The sequence below is a fragment of the Prorops nasuta genome, unplaced genomic scaffold (genome assembly GCF_024137725.1).
Source record: "Prorops nasuta isolate Cenicafe-Biocafe unplaced genomic scaffold, Cenicafe_Pnas_1.2 PNAS00014, whole genome shotgun sequence".
Taxonomy (NCBI): domain Eukaryota; kingdom Metazoa; phylum Arthropoda; class Insecta; order Hymenoptera; family Bethylidae; genus Prorops; species Prorops nasuta.
The window spans coordinates 6,402,833-6,417,453 of NW_027116811.1; the positions used below are offsets into that span (position 1 = coordinate 6,402,833).

The 14,621-nt window shown below is 34.8% G+C and overlaps 2 protein-coding genes and 1 long non-coding RNA gene across 4 annotated transcripts in view; 1 reads left to right on the forward strand and 2 right to left on the reverse strand.

The window, feature by feature from the left end:
* Positions 1–653: 653 nt before the first annotated feature.
* Positions 654–4,600, reverse strand: LOC136778243 (uncharacterized). Its single transcript, XR_010823386.1, has 4 exons — positions 3,477–4,600; positions 2,738–3,384; positions 2,225–2,599; positions 654–1,194 (listed from the first exon to the last, which is right to left on the reverse strand). It is a non-coding gene; the product is annotated as an uncharacterized lncRNA (long non-coding RNA).
* Positions 4,601–4,681: 81 nt separating this feature from the next.
* On the reverse strand, positions 4,682–14,329 carry ana3 (anastral spindle 3). 2 transcript variants are annotated; one of them, XM_066734913.1, is made up of 27 exons: positions 14,081–14,329; positions 13,781–13,965; positions 13,438–13,715; positions 13,119–13,377; positions 12,794–13,057; positions 12,206–12,727; positions 11,909–12,129; positions 11,604–11,841; positions 11,324–11,533; positions 11,050–11,256; positions 10,806–10,979; positions 10,604–10,739; positions 10,306–10,530; positions 9,974–10,232; positions 9,729–9,904; positions 9,426–9,680; positions 9,135–9,358; positions 8,010–8,303; positions 7,711–7,942; positions 7,471–7,639; positions 7,199–7,395; positions 6,392–7,119; positions 5,928–6,132; positions 5,590–5,801; positions 5,377–5,517; positions 5,186–5,315; positions 4,682–5,104 (listed from the first exon to the last, which is right to left on the reverse strand). In XM_066734913.1, the coding sequence occupies exons 1-27, from the start codon at positions 14,124–14,126 to the stop codon at positions 4,830–4,832; spliced, it is 6,462 nt and encodes a 2,153-aa protein (XP_066591010.1). In that variant the 5' UTR covers positions 14,127–14,329; the 3' UTR covers positions 4,682–4,829. The 2 variants fall into 2 exon arrangements, with proteins under 2 accessions (XP_066591010.1, XP_066591011.1); XM_066734914.1 differs by having other exon boundaries at positions 9,426–9,668; positions 14,081–14,328.
* A 90-nt stretch (positions 14,330–14,419) lies between these two features.
* The window catches only part of Rpn2 (Regulatory particle non-ATPase 2), a 55,440-nt gene continuing 55,238 nt past the window's right edge, over positions 14,420–14,621 (forward strand). Inside the window, exon 1 of the mRNA XM_066734915.1 lies at positions 14,420–14,561. Coding sequence (XP_066591012.1) covers positions 14,543–14,561 — 19 coding nt within the window. The 5' untranslated portion in view covers positions 14,420–14,542. The remainder of the gene's footprint in view (positions 14,562–14,621) is intronic.

Consider the following 14,621-nt stretch of genomic DNA (forward strand, 5'->3'; position numbering starts at 1 on the left):
AACTATGATATGCTTTGCTTATAGTCTAAAACAAAAAATAATAAAAATATAAATTCTAGAAAAAATTCATGGAAAGTCCTTAATTTTTATTTATAGTAAAACCAAATAAATTGTTCCAATTTATTTAAACTTCCTCGTACAAAATGCTGTAGTCTTCAGCAAAAGCATCAATTAAATTTTATTCGCTCTTCCGTCGTTGGTGTATTTTATTAAATTATCGTCCAATAATAGTACAACAAATGCATTAATTCGACAAAGAATTAACGAAGCACTCCTCAATTATGCAATTCGGTGGTCCACTATAATTCACGTATCTTGTGTAAATTTACACAGCATCCATGGGATTCCGCTAAATTCCACAAGAAACTTTCCTCCTACCTTGTTTGCCGTGCGCGCGGTTCGTGCGTCATGACACGCAGCGTGGGTAGCCAAATGCTAGAAAGCGTTGAATTTGCGAAAATCTCAAGGAATTTCACACATTCGCATGGAACAATAATCAGTGAGTCGATGACATACGAATCAGTAACTCTCTCTTTAAATTCTGAACTTAATTTTAATTCTCTCGCCTTCTGCTTAAAGAGTTCAACCCAATTGAATTATTCTTAAGCTATATTTAAGTTGATATTAATTAATTAGAATCATTAGTTTATACCTTTGTTATTAATTATTTTTATTGTATAAGAGAAGTAAGGAAGTTGTACCTTTTTCCTAATTTTGTAAAAATTATTTATAGTTCCAATACTGTATTATTTGTCCCTTGTGCTCATGGGGTCACATACCTCAGCATGGATTTAAACTTGATTCTAGGTCTAACACCCCCACCTTCTCTCTCGTCTTTTTCCTAAAATATGCAAGTGTACAGAAGAAATCTGCCAAAAGTTTAAATTAATATGACGAGCCACTAATCAACTTTTCTCTCCATGCATCTATATATAGTATATTAAATTCCACCAGCAATTCCTACAAGCTCGTATACCAGATCGACCGAGTTTCACTCCAATTTATCAACGAAACTCGAGAAGCAATGCGATTACCGAGCAATTTCTCGTATTGAAATTGTTCCACGAGAGTCATTATTGGGTTTGTTCAAGGAATTATTATATCCAGCTTAACACGACTGTGGAATATCACCAGGAACCCCAGCCTCCAGAATTTTTCCACTTTGGGCGTATCTGCACACGTTTCACAATTGATCTGAAAGCAAACAGTGTCATGATTTTGGGAAAATTAGCATAAAATCTGTGAGTCTGCCGGATAGAAGGTGTTTTGCGGAAAATGGATTAGAGAAGGGGGGGATTTTATGGAAGGTCGGAGTACTCGCAGGAAGAGGCAGGAGTGAAAAGGACGGCGTGGATGGAGAAAATGTCGCGAAGAGGAGCGAAAGACGCGAGGGGAGGGGGGTGACGAAGAAACTCACGTAAAAGATTTTAAAGGGGCCAGGAAGGCACGCCTTCTAGCCTCGTTAGTCGAGAATATAATATATCGGCGGTGAGCGTGTTCGCAGACCTCCCAGTGGCGTAGAAATTAGTGGACATCGATCTCCAAATCGCACGTCCAAAACTCGCAATCACTTAAAACGCCATTTTTCGATAAATATTCTTCCCCATAAAGGCTATTTTCGAGATCCCGTGTGGCAAACGCTACCCCCATTCTTCCTCCTTAACTCTGCAGACACATCTAAAAAATCGGAGGACCGACGAAGACTTCCTATTACGAGCTGTAATTTTTTAGTTGAAACGAAGTTTGTTACGAGATTATTTACTGGTTTTGTGGCTAATTAGTCACGACTGGGTCAAAGTTTGATCGTTGGGAAAAGAAAAATCTGCGCGGTACGGTTAACCTAGATTTGGCGGGATTTTGCGTAGCCGGAAGTGGCCGGTGGTTGTCCGGGGAATCCCAGAGGCGGAAATGTGTGGTTCGTGGACTGCAAAGTAGAGGGGGTTGTGATAGGAGATTCGTCTTGGGATTAGCGTAAGTTTCAGCAGTTTATATTTTGGTGAGAACGATAACTGCAGGAAACGCAACTGTATATCTGGAAAGTGGCGGAAGTCGGCGCCAATGCATCGCGGTATGCGCGAACGCGGAGGTCACCATTGACGCAAATCCATCCGACGGTCACGTGACGGAGAATACAATACGGCGCACAGAGAGGCAGGAGGGAGGGGGAGGGGGAGAGAGTGATAGAGAGGGAGAGAGAGAGAGAGAGAGAGAGAGAGCTCGGCACCTTTCATCAAATCCAAATCTCCTCAAGTTTTCGGATGGAAGACCTGGCCACCCACCGTTCACCATTAAACGACTAATTAACGCATAAAAATTTCCTGCTCAATTCTCCAATCCATCCGACAAGTCCTCTTACGACCACCTGTGTTCCTTATGAATCTTCCAGCTCATTCTCGCACCTGACAATCATTTTTAATTCCTTTATCTCTTTCATGTCTTATCAGAGATTAAAAGGAAATCTTTGGTACACTGTTTCATCGACAGAGTAAGGCCCAAATTTTTTGAAACCTCGTCTTTCTCGAAAATGACAATTCTTTTTACCGACTGAGATTTTCGTCCGTTATTCCGCTCCTGAGTTATTCCCTTGTTTATGTCGAGCCTGAAAACAGAGAAGGGTATGAGAGATCCTACCGATTCTGAATGATGAAATGCATGTATTTGTACCGTGATTTAACCGAAACCAATGAAAAGATTATACATACGTAAGAGAATTATATGAATGATGAGAAATACTTGCGAGAAAAGAACGTGTACGGAGGAAAAGTGGAATAACTGAGGTAAACGAGAAGCAATAACCCTGTAGATTAACGAGGAAGTCAATCATCTTCCAGAGAAGGATTATTCATCAGGAACAGGATGCTTAATCACCTGAAAAGGATGGACGTTTATTAATAAATCCACGAACAGGATGTGTCCCATGTTCGCGTGGTTCTAATCGCCATTTGCATAATTCGGACCAATACGGTTCAACGAGGGTGGGCCTTAACGGCCAAAACCCACTGAGCCTTACCTTAACATTGATAAAAAAAGGGGGGGGGGGAGAATCGAGCATTAACACGCCAGCTCAAATAATTTTTTTCTCTTTTTTTGAGCGAGGGAAAATGGAAGAGAAAAAGTCAATCGATGACAGAACGCAGACGTGACGCGCGTGTTCGAAATCGTTGTGGAGAGAACAGGTTTGATATTTTTGCCACTGGTAATTTATACAGTGGCTCCTTATCCATCGGTGCAGCTGCATCAAAGCTGAAAGATTCATTGCTAATGTTCCCTTGCGCCAGTAATTAATAGCTGCTTCTATGCTAATATTCAGCTTTTTCTTCTCTCGCACAGCAAGGCAAATAAACTTAACCCAGATACCGGCTCCGTTCGCACGTACAGTGCTCCCTGAAAATCAGAGAAGCGCAATCTTAATTTGCATCTTCACAATCATGAATTTTGGTGAATATAATGAAATTATTTTTTCTCAATTTACATACGACATGGTTTGGCTAAAGTGTAACTTCCGGCTGTTCTTGAGGAATCAAATTGGAGAACTGACCAATTTGCTCATTGTAATACTTATGTCGATAAAACGGTAAAAGTAGTTTTAAGTGCTGGCAACTAGTCGAGCACGTGCGTCCGGCGCATCCGAGCTAATTAGCAATTGCGCTGATTAAACATATAAGAGGATTGCATCTGCGAACAATGACTTTGTTTTGGTAAAAAATAGGCAAAACATGGCTGCCAGAAGCTGCTGCGACAAACAACAAAATGTTATAAAATAAATAACTCAAATTCAAAAAAGAACGTAGGACATTTTGAGCAATAAAAACCAACAGATAGCGATTGTTAAGTAGTAAATATTTACGCTTGAAATTAGACTATTTGCAAATACTAAATGGATGGTCTTTTACAATAGCTCGGAATGTGGCGCTCGTAAGATAATAAGTCGATTACTCAACCTGTTTTGACATAGGAGTTTGTTGAAAAATACTCTGAGCAAACATACGACTTGTAGCGACTAAACAAAAAGTCGCATAAAATTGTACAGTCAAACTGTTAGCATTATTTTCTCCTTCGATCAGAGATTTGTTTTCATTATGATCGCTTCTGTCATGCTAATATAGTACCCAGCAAAAAAGACATTTAACAAGAGAGACAGAGGTAGCTTCTATAAATTAGTTTTTTGACATAGAGATCCCCATTCCTATGCCAAGATATTCGAGCTTCTTTTCTCGATCGTAAAAACGGTCATTTAATGTCTCACAGTTTATATTTTAATAGGGGGCAGCTTCAATGTTCGAATCCAGCTAGTGGCGCTATTTATATTAAAATTGTATACGCAGCATTCGGCTGATACGCGAGACACATAATGGTCCGATCCAGACTTAAAACTCATTATCGCTCATTCTGGTACAGAAGAAATTCATCCAAGGTGAGAATGCAAACATTAACCAAGAAAACTGAAATAGTTTCCTATATTAGATGTGTGTCGTAATTCGTTATGCAACAGTCATTTTCCACACGGTGGCAAACTGATGAGAAATTGCTTCATTAAAAATGTTTTGAACCCACCACAAGTTGTGATTTTTTACAGTCGGTAATCCTTATCCATAGTTGATAATCTAACGTCGTAAGAGAGAGCTCTAACTTAAAAAAATATGTATTTTATTTAAAAAATAAATAAATAAATAATCTCGCACCTTATTTGTTAAATATTTTCTTTCTATAAACTTTATAAAAGTCGAAGGAAAATTCCACTGGAATGTTTTTTATTGCGACAAACTTAAAAGAATAGTAAATATTACAATAACAAATTATCTCTATGTACAAATTCATATAAGTATTGACTATTTGGGACTGTCCTTCGTTTCTATCGGGCAAATAATATAGATTACGTACTGTAACATTTTTACCAAATCATTTTCCTGTTCGGCATCCGCTATACTTAACAAGGATAATCGTCCCAGGGCTTCCTGAATACTTTGAGAGAATCCAGCACTCCTGGCTATCAATTTTCCTTTTTGATTGTTACTTACCAACGACCATAGCATTGAACCTCCAATTTTTACTTCGCAGGCTGATCCAATTTTAAATATGTCGTGTAGCAGATTTATAAAGTCCACTGAAATAAAGAAAAAGGCAAATTATCGAAGCCAAGACCAAACATCACTCAGAATAAAAATAATTTAATGGATCGTTTTACCTGAGCTTAGGAGTCTCGACCTATTGGCCAAATTAAATGATAGATTCCTTAAAATTGACATTGAGAGGATCTTTGTTGATAAAGAGGAGCATTTGGATAAGTGTATCAGTACGTCTAATGCATCGGAGGCCTAAAGAGCAATTATTAAACATAGTAACGATATTTTTGTTCGTTTTATTTCAATCATTTACCTTGGGAACAGCTATCTGTCCCTCTTCGTAAAAAGTATAATCTATCAAAAATTCTAAGCAATAAATCTCCACGAGAGGCCAAGGCTTCGCTCGTTTTGTGGTGATCGGATGAATCTTAGTGAAAAACTGTAAAAGATTACTCTGAAAATTGAAATATTTTTATAAGAACTTTAATTAATTAAATGCTCGATAAATTTCATTGAATTTTAATACCTTCGAGATCGAAACTCTGCACTCGTGAACGTGAACCGCATTTCTCAGTATCAAAAATGCGAAGTGCAATTTGTGATTATCAAACGTTTTTCCAGCCTTATCTATTTCTTTGCAAATTAGCTGAATTATTACGTGAATCAGCGCAACAGTGTTGGGTGTTTTCCTGAGGCCGGTACCAGGCAAAGTCGTCGTCAGGACTAAAGACTGAGAAGCTAAAATAAAATAATGATAAGTACCGTTGATCTATATCAAACTCCAAATCCAAAGTAACATATTTCTACCATTTTAAAAGTAAATTTTTTTATGAAATTCATGAATTCATCATTGATTTCACGTACCTACGGAACACTTGTTTGTAAATGTTGCCAATAATTTCAATGCAGACGTCGAGACAGTTTTATTCAAAGCAATCCAGACCCATAATTTGTGAAGAATATCCGCCAATCCCCTCTTGGTTAGCATATCTTTTACCTGAGAATTTCCATACATGAAATTCATCAGCAAGATGAAAATTCCGTTAATGTCATTCAACAATGGATGAGCCTGTAAAGAATATTTTTTTGTCATTCCATTGTCCAACTGCAGCCCTATTTATCATCGGGGAATTCCAATCATCAGCATTTAATGCACCTTCGTTTTACCGTCTGTATAATTAAATTAAAGTACAGGAAAAACCGATTATAGTTGGACGCATAACTCAAGCAATTTGGACGATCGTAAAATATTGATTATGCTCACGTATCAAGTACGTTTTTACATTGACCTTTATTATTCTATAAAATATGCAAAGCCCTCCCAATACCTTCTTATCTCGATCCGACATATTTTTTAAAAGCTCGTAAGGTTGAATGTTCAGCTTTATATAAAGCTGGTGTAAAATCATCAGAGCCGTTTCTGGCAGATTTTCCTCCATCGCAAGTTTTTTAGCTTCTTGAGAAACGCACAATAAATTTGTAAGTGCTCCTACTATCAGATCTTTGTCTTCTTTATGCTGGCGATTTTTTTTCGACCTGGTGTAGTTGTGAGCGATGAAAAGGTATAACAAAATGTCGCATAGTTCAGCTCCTATTGTGTATTGTTCTCTGCATGATCTTTTAGGATATTCCATGCTCTTACCGGTATCGTCAGAGTCAATGGATCTTTTCGAATGGATACTCGCGGTCTTCAGACTGAGCTTATTTACATTTGATAGTACTTCTCTCATATTTTCCCCTCTGTCGATAGATCCAGTTAAGTTTCTTGTATCTAGAACTGTTCCTAACGAGACACTTGTCTTTCCCAGAGTCTCTTTTTGAATTTCCTGCAGTAATAAAAATGCCAGGCAGCCTATCGAGCTCATTCTCAGCTCTGTCGAGCTATCTTTTATTGCTATACATATAGATGTCAAAACTGTTTCTGGACGGCAAATATCCAAAGCTGTCTGGATCTCTTCAAAATGCTGATTATCCGTCAACGAAAGGACTGCAATGAAATTATAAATCTCCGACCACAATCTGTTCCTTAAATATAACAACTGCGATGTTCCTGTGTCTGGATAATCATTAGATTATTTTAAATTTCATATATAAAAACATAAATTATAAAATGAGGAAAAACAAAAGCTTCTTACTGTATAATTCGGCATTTAACAAGCTGAATAGAGAATAAATTGAGTCTGTTGAAAAAGCAACGACTGACGTGAATTCATTGCTATAAGTTACGCAGTTTGTTAATACAGCACAAATACTGGCGTACATTTCCAAAGTATCACAATAGTGATCCAAATATTTTTTATTGTCTGCATACTTTGGGATTTCGTTGATACACCTGAATCATTTGGAAAAATATTATTATTTAAGCCTTTTAGTTTATTCTGATTTTATATATCGTTTGCGCGTTTACCCCAGTAAATATTTGTCTATCGAATGCTCGTAAATATGTCGAATTACATCTTGATGACCAATATTTATTAGACTATTTAATAAATTACAAGCAGCTGTTATCAGCGTAGGTGTAGCTATCAACTGTACGTAATTATCCAAATCGGTGGTATCTGAATCTTTCACGGAAACTGTAATGAAATTTAATAATAAATTGCTCGAAAACTGGTGCAGCAATGATCTGTTGTGTATATATACATACATGGATGTAACTCATCGTGACAATTGTATAAATAGGAAATGGTTTTAGGCACAAATGACCTAGAGTCAGACAATGTAGTCTGAGAATCTTTTTCACTCTGATTCTCATTGCTTGGGAAATCCATGTCTAAAGTTGGTAAAGTATAGATATTTGAGCACAATACGCTGATCTCGTAGTATGTATTGCTCTGTTCCACGTAAATCAGTATTGCATTTGATTTTAAAGAGTCCACCTGAAAAAAATCACAATTATAACATTTTTGTTATTGAAATTCCATGCGAATAATTTTTTTTACGTACGTATTGAAAGCTCATAATACTTGAATTCCTGACTAAATTACTGAAGGCAATGCATGCCTGCTCTTTGACAATACAGGATTCGTCTCGGTTCGTGATACATTGCAGTAAAAAGTTACAAATTTCGCTGGGAGCCAACGCCATTGCATTTAAAAGTTGAGTTGCCGTGTGCGAAGTACTTGTTAAGCCAGCTAACAATTGTAGGGCTGATGCCCTTATCAAGGGCTCCCTATTCTGCCACATCATTGGAAGCCAACTCAATGATCTACCTTCATCGTACCAAAATAATACCAATGCCTAAATGATAAAATAAAATTAATTTCAATAGAAATGAATAACACACACAAAATGAATTAACTCTCTCGTTGCACAGTGGTACATATATGTAATAATTTTTTTTGCAATTTCTCTTTTTGTTCCCGCTTCGCATTCAACATTTGTTTTTTACATTCAATTTTTATATAGTCTTAATATAATATCTTATCAACCAGTAATAATAGAAGTTTTTATTGTGTAATTCACATTAGCTATGTACTAAAAAAGCCAAAAGTTCATTCGATTTAACGGAATAAAATTCGGGCATCCAAGGATAAAAAGTATTTTTTGTCGCGTAAATCTGAAATTATTTTCTAATGGAGTTTGAGACGTTGAACCAAAATACTTTATGAAAATTGTTCTATTGTGTCAGAATTTTGAGGTATCTACGTTTAAATATAAGCAAATATCTTAATAATTTATAGTGATGATATTACACAGCACCACTTTTCACCGTTTAAATGCATTGTCGATTTTTATTATATTATGTATATGCATTGAGATATTCATGTTTGAGGTTGTAAGATCAATGCCTGAATAAATTTGCAGGCGAAGAATAACATTATACAAGGCAAACGCCAAAAATTAATTAACAAAATTGTATTACTGAGATGAAGGTTTTAAAAATCGATTAAAATAGCACGTTTTTATAATTTAGACGTACAAATCACAATTATTCTGACGGCGTAGAATAATTCTACTTCCAGTTTTAAATTCAACTTTAAAATATCTATAAGAAAACCCTCTTTGGAACTTTGGAACGAAGATTCTTTTGACCAGCATAACCAGTAAAATATTGTTCATTAAACTTACGCTTTTGGATAGATTAATTTGCATCTGATGCAACAAATGATTGAGACAAATTATCGAATTTCTAGTTATGGATAGTGCCATGAAACTAACGGTTCCTGCACCATGAAAAGATAGAATCAATTCGATTAAAGCATTTCCCAGGGATATCAGCAAGTTTTTGTGATTAGACCACTCACATTTATAAATTAAATAAGTCAGACAAGTAAGCACCCAATCGAGGTAAGCTGAAAGAATAAAAGTGTACTTTGATGTTGCTTTTCAGTATCATATTATGTAAAAAGTATATTTTACCAAGATTATAAAAGTGTTGATGGTCTCCATAAAACAGTTTTGATATTAAAAGGTCTACAAGAAAGATCCAAGTGCCCTTTGATTCTTCGCACACTTTTTTTTTATATTCCATTGCCGAACAGGTTCTTGCCAATTTCAAGATTGCCTGATGAATATCTTGATTATTCATTTCTCGATCCTGAAATAAATCTGCCAGCGATTTTGTCATGTTCTTCATTATTCGACATATCCATGAATTCCTTCCTGTAAGATTTTCTAGTTTGATTGTAGGTATTAATTATTAATGCATTTATATTCCCTTACCATCTTTAGTTATGCTAATATATAATTGTAAAAAATTTATAACAGTGACAAATAGAGCGCAGTCCTCCCTATTCGTTGGATGAGCTAATAAAAATCTTTCAAATGTTTGCTCCCAGGGCAAACTAATTATATTACAATCTTCCGCGTATTGCAATATGCTATACAGCTTCAAATACCTGTGAAAAGTGCAATATCAGTTCTGTTAAAACTAAATCCAATAAAATTTTAAAAAATTAAAAAATTACATAGTTAAATAATCCACGGCACAAGAAACTCCGTCGTGCGTAGTAGAGTTCTGAATATTATAAAGTTGTAGCTGACAACAGAAGAAGGGGAAACTAAATCGAAGAGCCTTCAAATCAGCTTCTTGAATTTTCAATTTTTCATTTATTTCAGAAGTATTTAATTCCTCCAACTCTTTCCATAAAATATCTAATCCCCCATTCCATTCCCAAGCCCAAAACTGTCGAACAAACGTTAGTACAGCTTGGTTGCTTGCAAGGTCTACAACGATAATTAAAATATTTAATTTTTCCAAAAATTTCAATAATAAAAATTGACAAACAATTCTCCTTACGTGATATGTCGGATCGTCTGTGCATGCTGGTTTTCCAATGAGATTTGCAAACGAAGGGCAGATTCATGCTTGTAACAATAATGTATGGCAAAGAAATATTTAAATGTAAAGAATATTCAGATTTCTTATCACCTGTCCTCATGATATATTCATGGTACAAAATGAGACATAAAAGCTGTGAGCCATCAACTTTCACACATTCGTTACTAGGAAACAAAAATATACCTGAAGAAACAATTAATTAAGAAAGAGAAAATTAATAAAGTGTTTGAACAAAAATTTGAAAAAAATTACAAACTCCGTATTATATTCGATAAGGCACCAGAGTTGTTGGACAATTCCAGTCTAACAGAAGTTTCAGAGGAAGCTAGCAACTTTAATATTGTTAATATTGGAACTGCAGCATCTGGATAATCGGTATGATGCTTCTCTACCTGTAATGTATAAAACTTAATTCATGCAAAAATTCAGCAGTTCTACATTTTTTCTCCTAAACTTACCAAAGCGCTATCAAATACATTTAAGATATAAGAAAGCCCATTTTCATTGATGAACGTTTTATGCAACGAAGTATCGGACATCATAACGCTGATTTGGACCAAAGCTGATTTACGTATTTTTGGATCAACGTTCTGCTCCTTTAGTAATTCAAGAACAGAAAGTAGATTGCTTCTCTGCAATAAATCAGTTCATTATTTATCCAGCATTAATCATTTAAATTGTTTACGAGTGTTTCCAATTTACTTGATAGTTGCCCTCTGCTTTTTTAAACGATTTTTGGTGTTCAAAGATACATAAAGAGCTCAAAGGTAAGCCGTGTAATGAAGATAATTTTGGTAACTTAAACATTGAATCCTTTTCTTCATCGAGTAAAAAGACTAATCTACAAACTGCTTCCTTTCTAATATCATTCTCGGGAGAAAACAATAATCTCAAATTTCCTTTGAGCACCTGAAAATATGTTTGCTTAGAAAAATTCACAATTACTTATTTATATGTAGAAATGATCAAGCGATACCTCTATATAAGGGAGTTGTATATTTGCATAAACATCAGGATCTAGCATTTTTGTAACACACTGGCCCAAAGTGGTTTGAGAATTTGCATGGCATTGCAAAATAGGCGAAGTTGGAAGTATCGCTTCAATTGCCCGTGACCATCCTAACTCTCCCATTTGGAGTCTCCCCTTTAAAATATATATCAAAATATCCTCTGACAATGCTTTTATCTTAAAAAAGAAATAATAAGTTTATCCATTGAGAAATTAATTATATTAAATTATTACAGGATTCAATTACTTCTTCATTTTCATTAGTTGCTCCATAAGACATTATTTCCATTAAAACACTCGAGTCAAATAAAAATACCAAATTCTCCCAAGACAATCTCTCTCTATTGTAATCAACTCCTAAAATATTCTTAACTAAATTGTGACATTCTATATACATAGTTTTCTGTATATCAAGATCCCCATTAGCTAATAAACTTAATATCAATTTCGTTGCTGTAGACTGATCCTCTTTTTCCAGAGAAAGTCTAAACAAAGAGCAATTAATAATAGTGGTTAGAAAATTAATTTTTAATTAAAAAATATTTTCCATACTTGTTCAAAGACTGAAGAAACTTAATGGTTTTTTTAATGACATTGAAGTTTTTGTGGTAAGGCAAACTAATTTTTGAAGCATTAATGGTTTTCAAAAAATTGATGGGCGATTGGTCACAGGTTCGTTTTAATATGGAAACTGCAGCTTTCATTGATTTAATCACAACGCGGACTTCGTCAAATAATTGTACACTCGATGTTTCGTCTGTGCTTTGGAATGTCTACAAAGAGACTTATCCAATGAATAATAGAACAATAAATAAATAAATTAAAAGGGCAAAAATTAATCGTATTTACCCTGGCATAAGTTTGTAAAGTCGTATGTAAGGCTGGGTACATTAGATAAATTGGAGCATCAATCAAGGAGCGGCAAATAGCTTCTCTCAAGATTTTTGGCAAAACCGTGTCCGCTAATTCCAAAGGTACGCTAAAACTAATCAATTTTACAAGAGCCATGAGCAGATGCAAATGAGTGATTCGAAAGTGATCCAGACTTTTATAATTTTCAAAGTAAATTATCACTTCACCGAATAGCATCAATAGGGATGCCATGTTTTCTTGAATTTTTAATGCCACCGCGTCATTGCAAAGCCAGATATTTGGTTTAATACTGCTAATCAGTAGTTGTACGAGCTCGTAGGTTAAATCTGTGATATATTTGTTAATTTTGAGAGGAAAAGATGTGTTTATAGGAATGCTTAGTTGAGAAATTACGAGTTTCAGCGAATCTATACAGTAATTTGGTAATAACATTTGTTGCAGTTGCAGCACAGAATCATCTATTTTTTCCTTGATACTTTGACTATGTTCGCTTGTACCCTAAAAAATATAATTATTAATAAACTGATAAATTTGACATATCTCTTCACTATTAATAATAGTTACAGCTGATTGAAATGGCTGATAATTTGCTTCTATCAATCCTCCATCAGGACTGTCCCTTGTTTCTGAAGACAAATAGGCATTGTTATCCAAATGTTGAGCCAGCAACTTTTGCTTTTTATTTGCCATACAGGGATCACAGTAATAATAAATTCGAAACCTAAGAGATCTTGTAAGTTTTCTCAAGGTTTTCAGTACAGTGGATACCACACTCTTAGCATTGGACACCTCTGTCTTTTCGCTTGATTCTAGAATTGCATGTAAAACCTAGATAAAAGAAAAAACACATAGAGAATGAAAGAAATAATTTCTTTACAACTTTGTTTACCATAATTATCATAGGTCTTTGTAGAAAAACTTCAGCAGGAAAATCTTGCAGCATGACATTGGTTATAAATTGACAGGTGTGTAAAATTAAATTTGTATCTACAAAATTACTCAGAGCTCCTTCCACAGAGCTTAAAACACCTATATCTGATGCAACTAGTGGCTGCCAAGGTAAAACTAGCCATCTAATACCACCAGTATTTATTTTTGATACTGTAGTACCTGACTCACATTGGTGTGTTAAATCAAATGGTATAGTGCTGAAAAAACATAATTATATTAATCTCCCAAATGTTGATAGATTTTATTTGTATCCCTACCTGTCTAACGGAGGCAAATTTGTACAATTACCAAATGAGGTATTATAATTTTCATATCTATAATTTTCATGATGTTCTTTCCATCTGTCAAACTTTGATGCAGTTATCTTTTTATTATTCTCTTCAGAAATAATTGTTTGCTCTGGTGGACTTAATATAAGGCCCTCAATCTCATTGATTTTCTCATACCACTCAGAATTTAATTTCCTCCTTAGTTCACGAAGTTCATTTTGGAATCTTAGCTTTCCAAATGCTGTCACATAATTATCGCTGCTGATCTACAATTTTTTAATATCACTGTAAAATGTAAAAGCAATCTTATTCAACAAAATAATAATTTTACCTTCACTAGTCTGTACAATAGATCCAAAGCCTTCTCTGGACATGGGATCTCATCAAACGAGAACCAATTAAATAATTTAAAGATTAATTCCTTTTTAACGGCATCGCAATCACATCCAAATCCAAGGTCAAATTTAGAAACGATATTATCTAAAGCTCTGATACGAATTTCATCAATGCTATGACCTACAAATTGCAATCATTAACAAACCTCCAAAATTGTTTAAACCCATTTATACACATTAAATTTCGAAAAGTATCGGAATTAATAAATGGATAAAATAAATGAATTTGGTCATACCTAATTTTTTCACATGTACAGATGTTATCGCATTATTATTCGACATTTTTTCGGAGTTGTCATATTAGTTTGGTTAACATGCTTTGAAAATTTAACCGCCAATATTCGTTTAAATGTAAAAAATATTACTAGGCATAAACTTCAGATTATTGTGAAGTGCGTGCCAACCTTCCTTACCGGCCTTACCGCCATCTGACGTTACGTGGATTGTTTGATATAGTGCAATGAAAAAGAATACACCTTTTTTTTTGCTTTGTTCCATGATGTGACGTCGTCATTTGTGTATAAGCGGGTATAAAATTATACCGGCTTATACACAAATGATGTCACATGAACAAAATAAAATGTCGGACAGCCCTGCGTGATTTGTAAATTGCCGTCAACTCAACCTAAAACTTTCAAATTGTGTATGAAGACTTTTGAGTCTTGGCGAAAAACGAGTGTAATATTTGGTGAATCAAAATGAATATTACTTCAGCAGGTAATTCTTTCCTATATACGCTTTTTAAATAACCACAACTTTTCTATATTTCCATAACCT

Bases quoted from the DNA above. Each gene is read 5' to 3' on its own strand.
- ana3 (XM_066734913.1), bottom strand. From the start codon at position 14,126: ATGTCGAATAATAATGCGATAACATCTGTACATGTGAAAAAATTAG. The intron at 13,058-13,118 runs GTAAACAAAGTT...TCTTTTATCTAG, and splicing joins AAAGACCTATGATAATTATG to GTTTTACATGCAATTCTAGA. The intron at 12,728-12,793 runs GTAACTATTATT...TATATTTTTTAG, and splicing joins ATCAGCCATTTCAATCAGCT to GGTACAAGCGAACATAGTCA.